Source organism: Eucyclogobius newberryi, unplaced genomic scaffold (genome assembly GCF_026437365.1).
Source record: "Eucyclogobius newberryi isolate DKJ021-1_F unplaced genomic scaffold, fEucNew1.0.hap1 SCAF_3, whole genome shotgun sequence".
Classification (NCBI taxonomy): domain Eukaryota; kingdom Metazoa; phylum Chordata; class Actinopteri; order Gobiiformes; family Gobiidae; genus Eucyclogobius; species Eucyclogobius newberryi.
In genome coordinates, this window is record NW_027315945.1 from 5,322,081 (window position 1) to 5,340,524 (window position 18,444).

The window sequence follows — 18,444 nt, forward strand, 5'->3', positions numbered from 1 at the left end:
AAGGTGTTGTCAGGTTTAATTATTTGGTTGCTAAGTAACAGCTGTGGAATTATTCTACCTCTGTCATGTTTGTTGTCCAAGTCCAACCAGGAAGTGACCGAACTTTGCCAAATTGGAGAAAAACAGGCAAAATATTTAGTAAAATCTTGAATATAATCATATTCCCTTAGGTTTACTGTAAAGTGTACTAGTGTAGTCTAATGTGTCACGTGGACTTTAAGTTATGTTCACACTGCAGGTTTTCATGTTCAATTCAGACTTTTCCACCAATCAGACATTTTTGGAGGAGGTTCACATAATAAACCATGACTCAAATCTGTTTTCATGTGAGAATGCAGCGGCCCTGAAGTGTCCCACGTGGAGCAGAAACAAGACAGAACCAAGAGTCCTGCTGTTGTTGTCACATTGTGGGACAGACTAGAATAAGGAGGAATTTAATCAGCCTATTCTCATCTATTATATTGTTTTGCTCTTTCTAGCTGTTGCTGTTGTCTGGACGGCATTTGAAAGGTGGAGCTGTTTACAGTGGCACCTGATTTAGTCCAGAGCAGAAGTCAGATAATGGGATCTGTTCAGACTGCAGTCACTTTGCAAAAGATCAGATTAGAATCAGATTTAGAACCATGTGTGAAAGTCGCCTGGATCGCTTTTGAACAAATCTGATTGACTTAAAGTGACCTCAGACAGATACAGATGAACAGAGACTTGTCTGGTTGCCATAGTGACTGAGTTTCAGTGGAAAACTGACAAGTCCATCAAGTTTTACCTCTTCATTTGAGCCTCAGGCCAGACTGTAAATCCTCTGGGCCAACTGAAACACGTCAGAGTACTTGTAGTAGTGTTTGTAGTATTTGTAGTGTTGATACAGTACACAGAGGCTTTCAAAACACTCTTGATTGAAGTAAAGAGGTGATTGTTTTTCCAAAGTGATGTAATGGTTCTGTGCACCGCGCTAGCTCAGGGTGGTGGTGGATACTTCACACACTTGTGTGCATTTGTGTCTCAATGCTAATGCTAATTCTTCTGTTGAGGTATAGAAACATTTAAAAAGAATTTTAGAAAGAAACTTAAATCTTAACAGTCTTTACTTCAAAATGTAATTGGGTGTACTGAATAAATATTTTATATTTTACATTTTAATGAAAGATTTGACTAAATGTAATAATTGTGTTCACTGCGTTTTAGTGAAATGTGTAGTCTAACCTGTCGTATATGACATAAATGTCTGATGTGTTTGAGAATAGATATTATATTTACTTAAACTGGTTCAGCTTTTTGAGATTACATTTTTAGCCAAAATCAAACTATAAGCCTACCTATAATGATTATTTTATTACCAATTACAATTATTTTCACCATTAATGAATTTGTTATTAAAGGTTTACTAAGTTTCTATGGAGATGCTATTGCTTTTCCCAGAATGTTCCACAGTATGGCATTAAACCTATCGCTCTCCATTATCAACATCACTTACATGGAACACTTACACCTTTTATACGGAACTTTTTACACGGAACCTTTTATACGGAACCTTTTACACGGAACCTTTTACACGGAACCTTTTACACGGAACACTTACATGGAAAACTTACATGGAACACTTACACGGAACCTTTTACACGGAACCTTTTACACGGAACACTTACATGGAACACTTACACGGAACCTTTTATACGGAACCTTTTACACGGAACACTTACATGGAACACTTACACGGAACCTTTTATACGGAACCTTTTACACGGAACCTTTTACACGGAACCTTTTACACGGAACACTTACACGGAAAACTTACATGGAACACTTACACGGAACCTTTTACACGGAACCTTTTACACGGAACCTTTTACACAGAACCTTTTACATGGAACTCTTACACGGAACTCTTACACGGAACCTTTTACACGGAACCTTTTACACGGAACCTTTTACACGGAACCTTTTACACGGAACACTTACATGGAAAACTTACATGGAACACTTACACGGAACCTTTTACACGGAACCTTTTACACGGAACACTTACATGGAACACTTACACGGAACCTTTTATACGGAACCTTTTACACAGAACCTTTTACACAGAACCTTTTACACGGAACCTTTTACACGGAACCTTTTACACAGAACCTTTTACACGGAACTCTTACACGGAACTGTGGCACAGTCACTAGTCTATTCAATTTCTAAATTAGTTGATGAATTATTTCTAATAATCTAATAATCCTGGCCCTTCTAAAAATTAACACTAAAGACGCTGAATCCAAAAAGGTTCACTTGATTTTTTACCTCTAAAGATATTTAACTCCTCCTTCACACCACTGTTTTTTTTTTGTTCTTTGTTTTTGAAAAATGTCTGGAACAAACCCTGGTCTGATGGAGGAAATAAAAGTATAATTAAAGAAGCTTGTTTGACCTGCCAAGTTTCTTCTGACACGTGACAGAATCTTCTACAAACTCAAAATAGATCCACCACGTTGCATATTCCTCTGTATACATATCGTACATACTGCCGAGCTTTGATGAATGTGATCTTACAGAGCACTTTCCTTGATCAATAACAGCCCTCCACTTTGGTTAATGAAGCTCTTTATGACAAAAATGCACTCTGACGGCTGCGTCTTTGTGAAAGCGCAGTGTGGAGCGGGCGGGGCTCATTCTGTTCTCTCTGTCCAGTTTGTGCTGTGAGGAACCTGCCAGAGGACAACAGCCACGACCAGAGTGACGCGACACACCCCACCAGTAAGTGACCCCTACACTCCACCAGTAAGTGACCCCTACACTCCACCAGTAAGTGACCCCTACACTCCACCAGTAAGTGACCCCTACACTCCACCAGTAAGTGACCCCTACACTCCACCTGTAAGTGACCCCTACACCCCACCAGTAAGTGACCCCTACACTCCACCTGTAAGTGACCCCTACACCCCACCAGTAAGTGACCCCTACACTCCACCAGTAAGTGACCCCTACACTCCACCAGTAAGTGACCCCTACACTCCACCAGTAAGTGACCCCTACACTCCACCTGTAAGTGACCCCTACACCCCACCAGTAAGTGACCCCTACACTCCACCTGTAAGTGACCCCTACACCCCACCTGTAAGTGACCCCTACACCCCACCAGTAAGTGACCCCTACACTCCGCCTGTAAGTGACCCCTACACCCCACCTGTAAGTGACCCCTACACCCCACCAGTAAGTGACCCCTACACTCCACCAGTAAGTGACCCCTACACCCCACCAGTAAGTGACCCCTACACTCCACCAGTAAGTGACCCCTACACTCCACCTGTAAGTGACCCCTACACCCCACCTGTAAGTGACCCCTACACCCCACCAGTAAGTGACCCCTACACTCCACCAGTAAGTGACCCCTACACCCCACCAGTAAGTGACCCCTACACTCCACCTGTAAGTGACCCCTACACCCCACCAGTAAGTGACCCCTACACTCCGCCTGTAAGTGACCCCTACACTCCACCAGTAAGTGACCCCTACACCCCACATGTAAGTGACCCCTACACTCCACCAGTAAGTGACCCCTACACTCCACCTGTAAGTGACCCTTACACCCCACCTGTAAGTGACCCCTACACTCCACCTGTAAGTGACCCCTACACTCCACCTGTAAGTGACCCCTACACTCCACCAGTAAGTGACCCCTACACTCCACCTGTAAGTGACCCCTACACTCCACCAGTAAGTGACCCCTACACTCCACCTGTAAGTGACCCCTACACTCCACCTGTAAGTGACCCCTACACTCCACCTGTAAGTGACCCCTACACTCCACCTGTAAGTGACCCCTACACCCCACCTGTAAGTGACCCCTACACTCCACCTGTAAGTGACCCCTACACTCCACCAGTAAGTGACCCCTACACCCCACCTGTAAGTGACCCCTACACCCCACCAGTAAGTGACCCCTACACTCCACCTGTAAGTGACCCCTACACCCCACCTGTAAGTGACCCCTACACCCCACCTGTAAGTGACCCCTACACCCCACCAGTAAGTGACCCCTACACTCCGCCTGTAAGTGACCCCTACACCCCACCTGTAAGTGACCCCTACACCCCACCTGTAAGTGACCCCTACACCCCACCTGTATGTTAACTTCCATCTATTTTTTATTGTGTAAAATTAATCTATAGTTAAAACCGGCCATCTTCAAATCTAAATTATTTGCTTTGGATGAACATAAAACAATTCAAAAGAAAACGTTGACATTAAAAATTTGAATTTTTTTGTTGTGTGGTGTGCAAATTTTACACACCTCTTTTTAAAAGAATGTTTTACTTATCGAAACGAATACAAATAAAAATGCAGTTGCAGTTTAGACTCCTGGGCCTTTCTGTGTTGATTTTTCTGCCTCTGTCTGGGTGAGTTTCCTCCGGGTTCACACTAAAAATGCACCTCAGGTCAAATCCTCCTGCTTAAGGTCTTGACCATGTCTAAACCATGATCTGGAGCTGGTCCCACTGCTCCTGTCAGGTTTCCCCAGTGGCAGTGCATGGGTCAAATTTCCCTACAGCTACAAGAGAGTGGACCATAATCCCAATAAAAAAGGTTCAGGTTCACTCATCCACCCTCCCACAGAACAAATGAATTCTACTTACGTCCTTGTCTCCTCTCTCCAGCAGACATGACAGAGCAGCTGCAGAAGCTGGTGGCCGACAGGAAGGACGTGGTGGAGAACATCATGGAGGTGTTCGAGCAGGGGGCCGAGGTTGTGGCCAGCATTGCTGGGGACCTCTTCCCAGTGTTCTCCATCGCAGCGCCCATCGTCAGACTGGCCCTGGACAACGTGGAGAGCAAAGAAGCTGCCTATATGAAGGAGCAGTTCAAGAAGGTCCGCGAGCGGCTGGAGGTAGTGTCCGAGCAGATGCAACGCATCAACGACGAGATCAAGAAGAGTGGAGTTGATGCCGCCTACTTCTCTGTGGAGGAGAACATCACCAACCAGTTCAGGAAGTACATGGACATCCTCAACGCCAAGCCCAAGTTCAGGGAGGTCAAGAAGAAACTGTTCCTGGAGCATTTTGCTAAAACCGGAGGAGATAAGAACCTGCAGACTCTGTACAATGCTGTGACGGGCGACAACTTCTCTGGAGAGTCTGTCCTGGAGATCACCATGAACTATGAGGAGAAAAGCCGCAGAACCATGGAGGATTTCTGCGCGCGCATGAAGAAGCTGTTCTGTGTGGGTCTGATTGCTCTGCTTGGCCACGCTGCGCTCAAAGACTATGGAGAGGAGGAGCAGCTGCTGCAGGAATGGAACCAGAAGATGCAGACAGTGCAGAAGAGGATGAACGCCGTTATCGAAGACTGTATCGTCAGCTTCCCCAAACTGGCCGAGCAAGACTCTTGCAGAGTGGTGCGTGACCAGCCAGGCCTAAGCTGCCAGCAACTGGCCCAAGCCATCCTGGACAAGCTGAAGCAGAGGTACGACTGGGTGTTCTGGTCCGTGAGGGTCTTCCGCTCCCCTTCAGGTCTGTTGGCCAAAAAGAGAGAATTCCACTGCCCCACAGGGAAGAGCCGCTTTCAGGTGCCGTCTTCAGAAGATCGGCTGAACGTGGTGGTTTCCTACAGCTCGTCCTCAGAGCCCGTGGACAGGGCACGTGTGTCTGAGCTCGTCCTGGGGCAGAAGAAGGTTTCAGTGGTGTCCACGGCCGAGCTGCTGTTCAGGGAGCTGCCTGGGGACAGTGTGGTGCACACCATCAAGACCAAGGAGCTGGCCTGCTGCTCCAGCTTTAGCCCCGAGCTGCACTACTGGGAGGAGCACAGCAAGGTCTTTGTGTGTGTGCACTCTGCCTGAGGAGGAGCACCACCTGCCAGCGATCTGTGCTGCCTGTACTTTATGTAGTCTTTCATGTAGATGTATGTTTCATCATCTACTCATCAAACACATGACGACAATGATCAAAATAATTTGAATATATAATACAAATGTCAAACAATGTGTCTTACAATGATTTTGCTTACAGCTGTACATATTTACCCCACAAGATTAGCTTTAGCTATATTTTAGAGGAAATTTGTCAGTGAATCCAGAATAACTTGTTATATAAAACTCTGAAATTAATATTTTTACAATGATTTTTACTACAATTTCTGCTTTATGCTTCATTGTTGAACTTGTTTCATGCTGACACTCCTTGTATCACCACATGTGGATATGTTGGAATAAAAGCTCCACAAACTGCTTTTGTGTTGATTTGTGTAGATCAGGACTTGCTGATTTTAGCATTCTTATTGAAGGATAATAAAAAACTGATTTAGACCAATGGATAGGTACATTTCCCATGACCACTGTTTAATCGGTTTTGTCACAATTTGAGGCAACGACTGTTGTGATTTTGGACGTTAAAAAAATCAACTGAATTGAATAGAATAAATAAATTCACCTGCATAGCGGGCAATTTTATGCTCTGTCCCATCAATTGAAACACCATGTATTGTCTAATATATTGGGCCAATGGTTCCAAGTACAAGGCAAACAACAGAGGGGACCAAGAACAACCCTGCCTCTCCCCTCTTTCCAAGGTCAGTGAGTCTGTCAAGTGACCATCAATTTTGATTCTTGATGTTGGACGATCGTCGAGGGCCCCAATATGTTTTATTATGAAATCATCTATTTTAAAATGGTTAGGACTGAAACTAAACTGGGCCGGCTGACCGGGTCAAACGCTTTCTCAGCGTCCAGACTTATTATTACGGCTGTGTTTGGTTGTTTTTGTATATGGTTTATTATGTGTAAAGATTGTCTTATGTTATCTTGTGTTTCATTCACTCATTTTCTACCGTTTGTTCTCTTTCGGGGTCAAGTCACTTCCCTTTCGGGGAGTGACTGGAGCCTATCCCAGTGACTTTGGGCCTTAGGTGGGTGACTGGAGCCTATCCCAGTGACTTTGGGCCTTAGGCGGGTGACTGGAGCCTATCCCAGTGACTTTGGGCCTTAGGCGGGTGACTGGAGCCTATCCCAGTGACTATGGGCCTTAGGCGGGTGACTGGAGCCTATCCCAGTGACTTTGGGCCTTAGGCGGGTGACTGGAGCCTATCCCAGTGACTATAGGCGGGTTCGACCAGGACAGTGGCCAACTCGTCGCCGGGCCAACGATTATCTTGTGTTTGTCATTTGTTAATAAATCCTGTCTGATCTTTTTGAATTACATTTGGGAGGATTTGTTGCCTTCTTTTGGACATCATTTCGGTGGATAGTCCTCAGAAGTGAGATTGGTCTGTATGAGACACAGTCAAGTCGATCCTTCCCCTCTTTGGGTTTTAAGGATGTGATTGATTCCTTCCAACTCAGAGGGATCTGAGCTTGTTTAAGAGCCCAGTTAAAAGTTGATAAAGCAAAGAAGCAAGTGCATGTTTGAGAGCTTTCTACCACTCGGCGGTGAACCCGTCACTCCCCGGAGCTTTACTGCTTTTGACTTTTTGGATTGGACTTTTCACTAATTGTTCTTTCAGCACCTAATTTTAGTTTTGCTCTTTGGTCTTGGCGGGTGAGTTGAGAGTGTCCAAAAATGATGGTAATTCTTCGTCTTTGTTTCCTGATATTTTGGTGAAACGTTTTTTTATGAAAGAATTCAAATTCTATTTGAGTATTGAGTATTTTTTTCTTATTTCCTGTGAGGCCAGGTCATCAATCTCGCCCCTTGTCTTATTAATTTCTTGTAGCATTTGCTTTGTTTCTGGCATGTTTAACCTCCAGCAGCTTTACTTTCTTTTGTAAATCGTTTAATTTTTTTCTGCCTTTGTTTCTTTTTGGAAGAGGAGACAGCATTTACCCCTCAAACGGCCCCTGCTGCATCCCAGAGAATGGGTGGAGAAACTTCACCATTGTCATTTTCCTTTACTTACATCACAATGTCATGATTTTTCAATTGTGGGTCATTGAGTAGACGAGCATGAAATGTCCAAAGTGTGTTTTTGGTTTCAGTTCCAGATCTACAGTGATGTAAAGAGGAGCATGATCACTTAAATATATTGCACCTATGTCTGCCTCTGTCATTTTGGACCTATGTTGGTTGAAAATAAAAAGTACTCTATTCTAGTGTAGATCTTATGTGGGTTGGAAACATTTTTATATTGTCGGCCAGTCGGATTCATCTCTCTCCAGATATCGATCAGTTCTGCATTATGTATTCATTTATGAAACGTTTTATTATAAATGTAACAGTTCTTTGCAGAGCTTGAGACATCCACTGTCGGCTGAACATGTAAGTTCCAGTCTCCGCCACAGACAAGGGTTCCCTCAGAGTGGTTTGCAATCAGATCCATAACTTCTGTATAGAACGTGAGGTCGTTTCCTGGGGAAGCAAATACATTCATCAAAGTAAACGTACTTCCATTAATAGTTCCTCTTTATTTTGTGTTCAAAACTCTGATCAAAGTCTTTTCTACTGTATGAAGAATAGTAAAGTCTGTTATATTCATGCCACTGCCACGCCGCTGCTCCTGAAGATGAGTCTCACCAAATTTCAGGTCAATCAGACTAACGCCCCAGGAGGAGTTTGTAAAAGTATAAAGTATAAGTTCAAATTGCAGAGATTTGGCGATTTTCCCAATGGAATAACATGGGAGGTTTCTGTCATTGCTATGGCTACGACGTAACAAATACACGGCTCCTCCTCCTCAGCTCCCCCTCTCAGCTCCTACTCTTGGCTCCTCCTCTCAGCTCCTCCTCCTCAACTCCAACTCTTGGCTCCTCCTCCTTGGCTCCTCCTTCTCAGCTCCTCCTCTCGGCCCCTTTCCTTCTTCTCGGCTCCTCCTCTCAGCTCCTCCTCTCAGCTCCTCCTTTAACTGTTTGTATATACGTCTGATTGAACTTTGGGCTTTACAATTAAACCTTGATATTTACAACATCATTAAACCAAAACGGACATTTCATTCATTTCTTTGTAAAAATGTCATCAAATGGAACATGTAAAAACACATTAAAACAACATCGTTTCAGATCTGATATCATATGACTTTAAGGTCATAGGCCATAGGCTGTAGCCTGTATCGTTCAAGTTTGCTACACCTGTCACAAGACTAAAAAATTACTTCAAATATAAAATTATCATTGTACCATTAGCTCATGACCAAAAGTTCTCCACTCGCATCGCGCCAGTTGTTGTTGTTGTTGTTGTTGTTGTTTTATGGCGGTTGGCATCCAATTGTTGCATTACCGCCAGACTTTATTCCTCAGACTTTTCGTAGTCCTCAGACTGTCATAGTCCGTAAAAGTACTCCTTCCATTGCTTTGTTGTTGTTGTTGTTGTTGTTTTATGGCGGTTGGCATCCGAGTGTTGCATTACCGCCAGACTTTATTCCTCAGACGTTTCGTAGTCCTCAGACTCTGTCGTAGTCCGTAAAAGTACTCCTCCCATCGCTTTGGCGTTACAAAGCCCATGAGGTCATGATGTGTTTTTGTGACTAGAATAGTTGTTGTGTCAGAGACCAACCGGCTTTATTCCAGGGAGACTCTTCTTCACCTTCCTCGCCCTCTTTGACGTTCGGTGCTTTGGAAGTACAAAGCCCATGAGATCATGGGACGTCTTTGTTGTTTTACAAAGCCCATGAGGTCATGGGACGTCTTTGTCGTTTTATCCTTTAGAAGTCCTTCTTCCATCACTTTGGCGTTTCTAGGCCCATGAAGTCCAAGCGCGTTAGAACATCCTCTTGCTCCTCATCCTCGGCTCAGTCTCCAACACCCCCCACCTCTATAAACGTTTACCCAGCCCTGTGCTACATAAGTAAGCAACCACAGCCTGACACAAACCCTGTGACTGGATCGCCAGAACGTTCCGCAGATTGAACTCCCGCCCATTATTCCGAAACCACAAGGCCAACCCGGCCCTTTCCCTATCATAAGCCTCACAGCAAATCAGCACATGCTCGACAGTCTCTGGCACCCGACAGTGACCACACAGACCGGTCGGATGTTTGCCTATCCTACTTAGTGACCAATTGAGTCCAGTATGGCCAATCCTCATGCGGGCGAAGGCCCTTTCCTCCCACGCGTTCCTGCCCATAGACCCGCAAGGACCCACACTACCCTGTATGTGATAGAAATGCCGTCCAGTAACACAGTGGCTCCAAAATTCCTGCCAAAGGCCGACCACATGACTCTTGATAACAGGCTTGATTTCAGATTTGCTTAACTCAACCGCCACATCAATTGATGGCCGCCGAAGGGAACGTTTAGCCAGTGCATCAGCCATTTCGTTACCATCCACCCCCACATGCGCAGGGACCCAAATGAAGGAAACCCTCACATCCTTCCTGGACAGGGAGAGCATCAGACAGAAGATGCCATTCAACACATCCTGTCTGCAATCCGATTTCCCAGATTTAATGCTTTGCAATGCAGAAAGGCTGTCAGAGGCCACCACAATGCCGCAACACTGCAAAGCAGATTCCGCCCATTCCAACGCCAACCGTATCGCTATAAGTTCCGACGTGAAAACAGAAAGGCGATCTGTCAACCTCTTCTTGACCGCTAGCCCCAGGTCAGGCACAAAATAAGCGGCGCCAGTACGCCCACTCTCAGGATCCCTAGACCCGTCGGTATAAATAAACACATCACCTGAGTGCTTATCGATGAGCGCTTGAACGGCAAACTGCGGTGCCCTCCCAGCGACTCCTCTAAGCTTGCCATGCAAGCTAACATCAACAGGAGCCGGGACAAACTTCCACGGAGCTATAGCAGACAAAGCCACCGACGGGCTCACACGCAGATCACCAACCCCCGCAAGCCGCGCCTTCGCATTTCCTACCTGGCTGAAAATCATACCGCCAGCCTCACTCTGCCCCCCATCAACCCTGAGAAAGTCCCTCACCGGGTGAGAGCTCGTATGACCTTGCACATTCACCCAGTAAGCCAACAGAAGTTCTAGCCTCCGGAGCCGTAACGGCAATTCCCCCAACTCAACCTGCAGCGCCGAGACAGGGGAGGTCCTAAAAGCCCTACAGCAGATGCGCAAGGCCTGGGCTTGCTCCACATCAAGCTTCTTTAAGTTAGTCTCAGCCGCAGACATGTAGGCTATACAGCCATAATCAATAGCCGCCCTCATGACGGCCCGATAAATACCCAGGAGCGACCTTCTGCTGGCCCCCCAGTCCTGGCCGGATAGACAACGAAGCAAGTTATTCACCCTTTTGCATTTACCACTGACCTCATCAATGTGCCGACGCCAACTAAGCCTCTCGTCAAAGGTGACCCCCAAGAACCTCACCTCCCTGACCTGTTCGAGCACCTGCCCATGCAGTCGAAGGGAGACGTCCCTATGTCCATTGAAGAAACAGATCACTTGAGACTTCCGTACGGACAGTTTAAACCCCCACTTCAGGGTCCACTGCTCCACCTGCTGTATTGCCCTTTGCAGTTTCGCCTCGTAAAACCGGAGATTCCTCCCTCTCACCCATAGAGCGCCATCGTCAGCATAAAGGCTCCTCCCAACAGACCCATCCACGTCGTCAAAGATGTCCTTAATCATAACATTGAACAAGATAGGGCTACACACACTCCCCTGCGGGATCCCATTCTCCACCCCATAGACCCCAGAGTAAGCAGCGCCCACTCTGGTTTGGATACGCCGGCCAGACAGAAAGCTCCGGACCCAGTTAAACAGTTTACCCTTCACACCACACTTCCGCAGCTTAATGAGGAGCCCATCCTTCCAAACCATATCGTACGCCTTCTCCACATCAAAGAGCACCGCAATAACCTTTTCTTTCTGAGCCCTGGCCAGCTGGATATCAGATTCCAAACACAACACGGAATCCATGGTGTTCCTGCCCCTACGGAAACCACTCTGGTGCGCGGGAAGCAAACCCTGACTCTCCAAGAAGTAATCCAACCGCTCGGTAACCATGCGCTCCATCGTTTTCCCGAGCTGCGACGTCAAGGCAATCGGCCTATAACTTGAAGGGTCAGACGCTGGCCTACCCGGCTTCAGAACCGGCACCACCGTAGACTGTTTCCACGCAGATGGAACACAACCTGAATCCCAAACACGGTTGAAAAGACCCAGGACTAGCCCAAGCGTGTCATCAGTCAAATGAGAGAGCATGTCATAGCACACCTCATCTTTACCCGGGGCTGTCTGTTTCGCCTTAGAAAGTGCTCTCCTTAGCTCAAACAAACTAAACGGAAGGTCATCTTGAGTCGAAGGCTGGTGCCCAATCAGCTCAGAATTCTGGGCCAAAGTACTCTCCCTGTAGTGCCTTTCCGCAGGTGAGAGATTGTCAGAGCTGTGCACCGACACAAAGGTGCTGGCCAACAGTTCAGCTTTGTCAACGTCGCTGACTGCTTCAACACCATTCAGTATTAGGACCGGGGTCCCACGACGGCGCTCAACCCCATGCATCCGCTTAATCATCCCCCAAACATCCCCGAGACGCGTTTCTCTCCCAATTTTGGAACAATACCGCCTCCAATAGGCACTCTTGGCCGTTCTCACAGTTTTCCGCACAACAGCGCGGGCCCTCTTGTAGTCAATGAGGGCACCCTCAGTGTGGGCAACCCTTAGCCGGCGAAACACCGCATTTCTCGCCCTAACAGCATGACCACATGCTTCAGTCCACCACGGCACCCGCTTCCTATGTCCACTACCACCACTCTTAGGAATCGTGCCTACCGCTGACTGCGTGATGAGCGAGACAATTGCACTATTGAGATCATCCACCTGAGTCAATCCTCCTTCCTGCAGAACCCTAGAACCATCATCAGCTTTCCTCAGGAAAGCCCCCCAGTTCGCCCTTGCCAACTGCCACCTCTGGATCCTCGTCCCCCTGACCACACAGCTCCCAAAGCCAATCACGGTGCGGACTAGATAGTGATCGCTACCAAAAGAAAGATTACCAAGAACCTCCCAACTACAAACACCAGCTAACTCCTTGGACACAAGTGTAAGATCTATTGCACTTTCCGCACCGGTCCCCATATCATAGCGGGTCCCACCCCCATCATTCAGACAAACCAACTCCCTTTGATTGATAAAACCCTCTACCACCTGCCCATACCTATCGGTACCACTACCGCCCCACAAAGCGCTATGCGCATTAAAATCCCCACACCACACGGCCTTTCCCCGAACATCCTTACCGATACTATGTAAGGACTCTAGCGTTAACTCACCACACGGATTATAAAGGTTAACCACAGTAACAGCTTCACCACCCAGCCAGTCCCTCACCGCCAGGGCCTCCGGCGCTTTACTCACACTGACAACAACGTAATTTAGGTCATCTCGGACAAACACAGCCACACCTCCGCCTCTACCCTGCTCCCTATCATTCCTAACACACACATACCCTTGTATCCCAAAACCCCACCTAGGTCGTAACCAAGTCTCCTGCACGCACATAACGTGAGGCTTGTTCAACAAGGTAGAGACAAAATGCTTAAATTCCTGGCCATTAGCACGAAGACTACGCGCATTCCATTGCAAGACAACCACCGCCATTATGAGCCCCCGGAACCTGACGGCGCATCGGGAGCCCCCCCACTCCCACTGCCAGAATGGGGCAGGGCGCCCTCCCGCAGCGCATCCTCTATCTCCGTCCACTCGGGGCCCCCAGCTCCAAAGTACTTCCCTGCAGCCTTAGCGATGATCTTAGTCTTTTCGGATCTCTTCTTGGTTTGCCCAGTACAGTTAATCACTTCCACTATAAAGAGGAAGAAATCTTTCCTCTTCACAACCAGTACATCCTCCGCACCCACAGGGCCTCTGCCCGTGGAAGCCACACTCACGGGCATCCCAGTGGGGACCTCCCCCTGGCTGCGGGCAACGCTGCCCCCTCCCCTGTCGCCTAGGACACCAGCAGCACTGGCAGCCCCCACTGCATCCACCGTCACCTGACTACCAGACACCTTCTTGACCGCATCCGCGTAGGATATGCCTTGAGAGGCTCTAACTTTTTGCACCTCCGCAGCCCTCTTGCTGAACACGCATCCCCCGTAGGCAGAGCTATGCTCTCCCCCACAGTTACAGCACTTGAGTTTTGCTCCGTCGTCACACTTCCCATACTCGTGGTCTCCTGCACATTTACCACACTTCTGCTTCCCTCTACAGACCGCTGCAATATGCCCAAAGCGCTGGCACTTGAAGCAACGCAGGGGCGGCAGAACATATGGGCGTACGCCATAGCGCATGTACCCAACGCACACCACACGAGGCAGGATCCCACCTTCAAATCTAATCATTATCGACAGGCTGTCACACCTTACCCCATCCCGGGTCATCTTCAACCGCCTAGCATCCACCACCTTAGCTCCAGTCAAATTCTCCTTTATGTCATCCACAGATGTCGTCGTAGGGACGCCTACTATAACTCCCCTGACCGTGCCTCTTACAGCATCAGACACAAGAATGTCCTTCCCCCCCAGACACTTAGCTTCAATCGCCTTCCTTTGCTGAGCCACGTCCTTGCACACAACCAGCAGCGAGCCATCCCTAAGGACACTCGCATGCTTGACCACTCCCACAGCTACAGTCAGGCTCCTTGTCAACGCCATCGGATCCCACCCCTTAAAGGACGCATTATCCTGCGCGAGCTTTATGAACACCTTACACTCTGAACTCACATCCCCGACATCTGCAACCCCCCCGCCCTGCTCCTCACTGAGAGAGCCCTCCATAGACGAGCAAGAAGACGCCCTACGCTGCACAGGATCAGTGGCTCCAGGGGGGTCCTCCCCGCTGTTCATATCGTCACCGACCAGGTCACGCTTCCTCTTCTTCTTCCCCGTCATACGGACCGAGGCGTTCCTCTATGTTGCCGTAATATCCAAACTGTTGTCGTTGTAGTTTTTTATGGCAGTTGGCATCCAAGTGCACGAGGTATTGTTCGTTGTTGTCCTTCCATTTGGTGTTACTGCGATAACTTAAAGGCAGAACTATATTCTCAGCCTGATCGCGCAATATCCCTACGCCTGAATCATTCCGCCTCTGAATCAGCCAATCAGGGGAGAGATTACTACAACAACATCAAACATGGCTGCTCCCGTGGAGCGGCATGTTGTCTCTCGAGCCGATAGAAAACACTATGAAAATATGGATTACACGTGCATCACACACATTTCAGCGGTAGAAAAAGAATAAACACAGCCACAGACTGTTGTCCGCTGGAGGAAGCTGGTGACTTGTGCTCAGAAGTGGATAGAAATTGATGGAATAGACCGCGCGTTAGCGGCAGCTGTTTGTGTCACAACGATGACTTCGCCAAACAAAACTATCCTACGTCTTCTGTGGCTTCTTCGGACGGAAATCTTTCTAATTTTCTGGAAAGTAACAAGCCAGGCTTTCACCCTACATGCTATAGACGTTTCACCCTACATGCTATAGACGTTTCACCCTACATGCTATAGACGTTTCACCCTACATGCTATAGACGTTTCACCCTACATGCTATAGACTTTTCACCCTACATGCTATAGACGTTTCACCCTACATGCTATAGACGTTTCACCCTACATGCTATAGACTTTTCACCCTACATGCTATAGACTTTTCACCCTACATGCTATAGACTTTTCACCCTACATGCTATAGACTTTTCACCCTACATGCTATAGACGTTTCACCCTACATGCTATAGACTTTTCACCCTACATGCTATAGACGTTTCACCCTACATGCTATAGACGTTTCACCCTACATGCTATAGACGTTTCATTGACAAGAAACGAATTACTAGTGCTGAAAAGCAAAACAGTCGGTCTGTGGGCAGCATGGCGAGGGTGAGAAGGTGAATCTACCACATCAACTCTGCCACCTTCTCCCAAACGACTGAGATCTACCACAGATGTAAAGACAAAATCATCTAAAAAGTCAAGCGATGTACTTCCTGCAGTTTACATCATTTGCAGAAGGTTGATCGCTGTATCAAAGAGGCTCACAAGACAAAGAAAGATAAATTGGTCCAAGCTGAAACTTTAACTGCTGGTGAGTAGATTATATATTGATTCTTGCATGTGTGTTTTCTCTTGCTCGTGGTAAATAGGACTAATCACAGTGAAATAAGTTGGCCAAAATATACATAGATAAGATAAGATAAGATATTCCTTTATTGTCCCACATGGGGACATTTCATTGATGCAACGCAGGAAGATCCAGAGGTAGATACAGAAGAAAAGAACAGATCTCTATAGGAATATGTGCCTAGTTTATTACATGTAGATGTAATGTACGTAAGACTGTATGATGATGTGAGTTGAATAAAAAGGCAATACAACTTTTGCGATTGTTTACTGATTGTGCTCACCCTTGATTGAAATTCTTTTACTTCTCCTTTACTAGGAAGTTTGGTCAAAGCAGCTGAATCAAGAGCAGATGAATCCATCCTGATGTGTACCAGAGGTAAAGATTGTGTTGCCATTGAAGGCACCTCTATCACAAGAGGTGTTACAAAGAATACACAAGCTTTCTGACAAAGAAGACAAGTGATGAAAGGTAACATTTTGGTAATCAAATAAAATATATATATTTCCATATATTTAGATAAATTCATAATTCAATTGAAAATAATTGTAATGACTACACGATCATTTTAAAGACGTTTGTAGTGAGCTAGTATATTTCAATCACTGACCAATCACTGCATTTCCTTGCTTTATACAGACCTAAAGTCTGGGAGTACGGCGATGCATATACAGTATTCTGTGACACTGTCATCCGGACACGACTGATTGAAAATCAGGAAATCCTCAGAATGAAGATGCTCTTGTCCCTGTTCCAGAAATTCATCAAAAAACACCCTGGTCATGGAAGTTACCGGTAATTAAATTCTTCTTATTGTTTATGAAAGAAAACAATAGAAGATCAGATAAACATCACAGCTATGTTTATTCATGAAATTTCATTCAAGATCAAACCAATCCTGTTAGCTACAGGAGTCTACATATTTCCATTCATTTTGTTTATTTATACAGGGAAAACCCAGTGAGAAAAGTGGTTACCCTGTTAAAACACAACACAAAATAAACAACAAACATAGGATACTAAAACACAAATAAAATAATAATTCTAAAACTAAAACACAAATAAAATAGTAATCTATCAATACTTATGAATTTCTATTCCTTGTCTAATTTTTACAGATCCGATCTTCTGAAGAAGAGATTACAGCGAGACTTCCCACAGCTGAATTTCCACAAACCACCAAGAAGAAACCTGAGTGAAATGGTTTCCACGGAGACGACAGGACTTCTCCACCAGGATTTTTCAACTGAAACTGATATGTCAGTTTCTGAGATGTCATGTAGTGATGGAGAAATGGTGCCAGAAAGTGGTAAAGATGCAGCACTGCGAGAGCTCTCAAGGACAGTTTACAGTGCAGGTGTATCACTGAAACAAGCGGTCAAGAGTGCCCCTAGGATGGATGAAACAAGCGGTCAAGAGTGCCCCTAGTATCACTGAAACAAGCGGTCAAGAGTGCCCCTAGTATGGATGAAACAAGCGGTCAAGAGTGCCCCTAGGATGGATGAAACAAGCGGTCAAGAGTGCCCCTAGGATGGATGAAACAAGCGGTCAAGAGTGCCCCTAGGATGGATGAAACAAGCGGTCAAGAGTGCCCCTAGGATGGATGAAACAAGCGGTCAAGAGTGCCCCTAGGATGGATGAAACAAGCGGTCAAGAGTGCCCCTAGTATGGATGAAACAAGCGGTCAAGAGTGCCCCTAGTATCACTGAAACAAGCGGTCAAGAGTGCCCCTAGTATGGATGAAACAAGCGGTCAAAAGTGCCCCTAGTATGGATGAAACAAGCGGTCAAGAGTGCCCCTAGTATGGATGTAAATTGGCCTCCTACATCAGAGGATCTAAATGTTTCCTCTGCCAGAAAGATTGTGCCAATTGAACTTTATAACTTACTAGCTTGGTGTGTAGGTGCTAGTGATAAATTGACATTGTCTAACATGGTAAATGTATCCGAGGAGGTTGATCTTTGTTTACTGTCAATTTGCCAAGATATATATTTGTCCTCAAAAGGTAAAAATCAAACCAGTCCAATGTCATGGCCTCATGTTAATGTTGTACTTACACATTTTGACATCAATCATACTTATATCATTCCTCTGTTTGTATGTATATCCTATTCTGCAGAAAGTTTGCCTTATACTAGATCGAAAGATACACATGTTAATTAGCCTGTTTATTACGATGTAAATACTGCTTTTATGATTGTAATTATTTGTTCATATTGTAAATACATTACATAAAATGATATCCGTTCTATAGAATAAAACTTTTACCAATAGCCTATGTTTTCTTTCTTCAAATGGGCAACTGGTGTTGAAAGGGTTAAAATACTACTTTTAGATTGTTTTTATAGTGTAGTATGAATCAAGACTAGAGAATTTATAATTGTTGAAGCATTCAGTTGAATACTAAATGTGGAGTAAGTTTTCAAGTGCGTAACGATAACATGCAAAATTGTTAAAACTG

The 18,444-nt window shown here is 46.0% G+C and overlaps 2 protein-coding genes across 2 annotated transcripts in view; both read left to right on the forward strand.

The window, feature by feature from the left end:
- Positions 1-18,444, forward strand: part of LOC140374501 (vitelline membrane outer layer protein 1 homolog) — a 321,142-nt gene that overhangs the window by 258,964 nt on the left and 43,734 nt on the right. The window lies entirely within an intron of this gene.
- On the forward strand, positions 2,677-6,027 carry rpz4 (rapunzel 4). Its single transcript, XM_072460592.1, has 2 exons — positions 2,677-2,742; positions 4,644-6,027. Exon 2 carries the CDS (start codon positions 4,649-4,651, stop codon positions 5,819-5,821), a length of 1,173 nt encoding a protein of 390 aa, XP_072316693.1. The 5' UTR covers positions 2,677-2,742; positions 4,644-4,648; the 3' UTR covers positions 5,822-6,027.